The sequence below is a fragment of the Elaeis guineensis genome, chromosome 3 (genome assembly GCF_000442705.2).
Source record: "Elaeis guineensis isolate ETL-2024a chromosome 3, EG11, whole genome shotgun sequence".
Classification (NCBI taxonomy): Eukaryota; Viridiplantae; Streptophyta; class Magnoliopsida; order Arecales; family Arecaceae; genus Elaeis; species Elaeis guineensis.
Genome location: NC_025995.2, coordinates 95,885,948 through 95,888,189, shown reverse-complemented (window position 1 = coordinate 95,888,189; position 2,242 = coordinate 95,885,948). Strand labels below are relative to the sequence as shown.

The 2,242-nt window shown below is 40.5% G+C and overlaps 1 protein-coding gene across 1 annotated transcript; it reads right to left on the bottom strand.

Moving 5' to 3' along the window:
- Positions 1 to 493: 493 nt before the first annotated feature.
- On the bottom strand, positions 494 to 1,426 carry LOC105041711 (transcription factor ILI6). Its single transcript, XM_010918712.4, has 2 exons — positions 980 to 1,426; positions 494 to 858 (listed from the first exon to the last, which is right to left on the bottom strand). Exons 1-2 carry the CDS (start codon positions 1,103 to 1,105, stop codon positions 706 to 708), a joined length of 279 nt encoding a protein of 92 aa, XP_010917014.1. The 5' UTR covers positions 1,106 to 1,426; the 3' UTR covers positions 494 to 705.
- Positions 1,427 to 2,242: the final 816 nt, after the last annotated feature.

The following is a 2,242-nucleotide window of genomic DNA, read 5'->3' as shown; positions in this document are numbered from 1 at the left end:
GATATTTTGGAACATTAATACTAATGCAAGTAGCATTTGTTAAAAATACATTAATGTGGAAAGCCTTCATAGGTATTCACAGAGAGAAGAAATATTTGGCGCTCCAAGTGTAGTGATGATTTCATCTTCGATCCCTAAAAAATGTGAAGCATGAGTTGATGAGATGTAAATACTATCATTCTAAAGATTAGAAATTTCCTAGAGATTTTTTTTTTTTTAATGTAAAATCCTAGATATTGTAAATTTAACTTATCCTTGTCTTGAAAAGGGAAAAGGCAACCTTAATTACTACTATCTTGGTACAAACCAAGGTTAGACTCTCTTGAAACTAACCCCCACTAACATCAAAAGAACGCAGCACACTCTTTGTTGCATCCTTAATAATAGTGCCGTCCCAAGTTCAACGCAAAACACATCAAGACTGCCCACATCCATTGGGCCTTCCGATTAGAACAGATTGAAAAAAACCATTTTAAATGGAGTTATCCAAGATCAAAGATAGATATTCTAGCGATAATAAATCACCTGGTTCCATAGCAAAATTTAGCTCTGGGTACAAAAAAGATCAAGACGCAAGTAGAGTACATGGAAGACCACTGCAAGCCTCATTAAGCAAAAAGCATAGGGTGGCTTCTAACAGCGTTTTACTTTTATTCTATCGAAATAACCACCAACATTTAGCAACCAAAACCTAAAACCAGTCCATCACATGAGCAAGCTCCTAATGATCGCTGCTTGAGCACTGCTGGCATCCGTCGTGGCAAGCAGCTCTGACAGCCTCTCACTCAAATCATTCGCTTCTTGGTGCAGGCTTCTGATGTAGTTACAAGTGTCCTGCAGGACGCTAGCCGCCGACACCTGCACCCAAAGACTAAAACCCTAAGTACCGTCTAAATCCAATATGTTTTGGTGGAAATAAGAGAAAAATGAGCTTATGAAACACAAAGATATATGGGAGGTTGGCATGAAATTAAGCTACCCTTTCGTTGCTCCTAATGCCGGCTTCAGGGAGCAGCGCTTGCAACTTGGACACAAGATCATTGATCTGTTCATCAGTGATCCTCGATGAGCTCGACTGCCTTGATCGAGACCTCCTGCTGGACATCTTTGTCAGTGATGGGATGTTATGTTCTTGAGTGTAGGTTGAATCAGAGACGAGCTAGGGAGGTATGGGTCCAAGAGACTAAGCTAGTGGCGATTTTGTATGAGGAAGAGAATGAAGAGAGCCAAGTTTGATGGACCAAAGTTGGTGAGATGAGGGATGGAAGATGAGACAACGGGAGCTGGAGAGGGATGTCAGGAGAAGTTATGTTGGGAAAGCGAGCGAGCGAGAGAGAGAGAGAGAGAGAGAGAGAGAGAGAGAGATGGGGGAGCGGAAGAGGCAATGAACACTAGAGGTCTTGATGGGAGGAAGAGAGGTGCATGGGAGAAAGAAATGGGCAAGTGTTCTATTTAAATAGCGTGTTGGAGGACAGGGGGTGGGGTGAAGAGAGAGAGAGAGAAAGAGAGAGAGATCTTGGGATTCACTGTAGAGAAATGAAATTATTAGATTCACATCTGGGTTTACGGGGACGACGAGATGCTTCGATCAGGAGCCAACGCCTCCAGACCGAGCTTGTATTGGTTGGACGTACAGGTCGCCAGCTCAGCAGTGGGTCAGTCCAACTATAAAGAGGCCTGTAATTAAACAGAAATGCAGAACAATATTGGAGAAATTTTTCGATAGACTTAGATAGATAAGATCAATGAAAAAATTGCTACATTAGTATTTTGAATTTAAACATTTATAACTATTTCAAGACATCGATCGCTGTTTAATTTGTTAACCATCTTAATACACCATTACTTAACCACTCAATACATCACTATATGCTGCAGTAGTATTTTTTTTATTGATTTTATCTATAATATATGTGGTGGATTAAGTCCATCCATAAATTTTCCACAATACGAAAGTGTTTAAATATTTTACCCTACGACCACCGCTGAGCTGGTGGTCCAACCAAAAAATTCACCTCAGGAACTGTGTCAGAGAAACCACGCAGGCCATGTTATCTTGTTATTTAAATATTTGTCCCGCATACTATAAAATAGATGTAGGCTTGCACCAGTGTGGGGTCCTGGCGCCTGAAGGGAAATCTTGGCGTAGTAATCTTGATGGTAATTAGCAAAAGAAAAAAAAAAAAAAATGTAAGAGAACTCGAACACAAATTTTACCAAAAGAGAGCTTCCTTTACAGAGA

Bases quoted from the DNA above. Each gene is read 5' to 3' on its own strand.
- LOC105041711 (XM_010918712.4), bottom strand. From the start codon at position 1,105: ATGTCCAGCAGGAGGTCTCGATCAAGGCAGTCGAGCTCATCGAGGATC. The intron at 859-979 runs GTAGCTTAATTT...CTTTGGGTGCAG, and splicing joins GCATTAGGAGCAACGAAAGG to GTGTCGGCGGCTAGCGTCCT.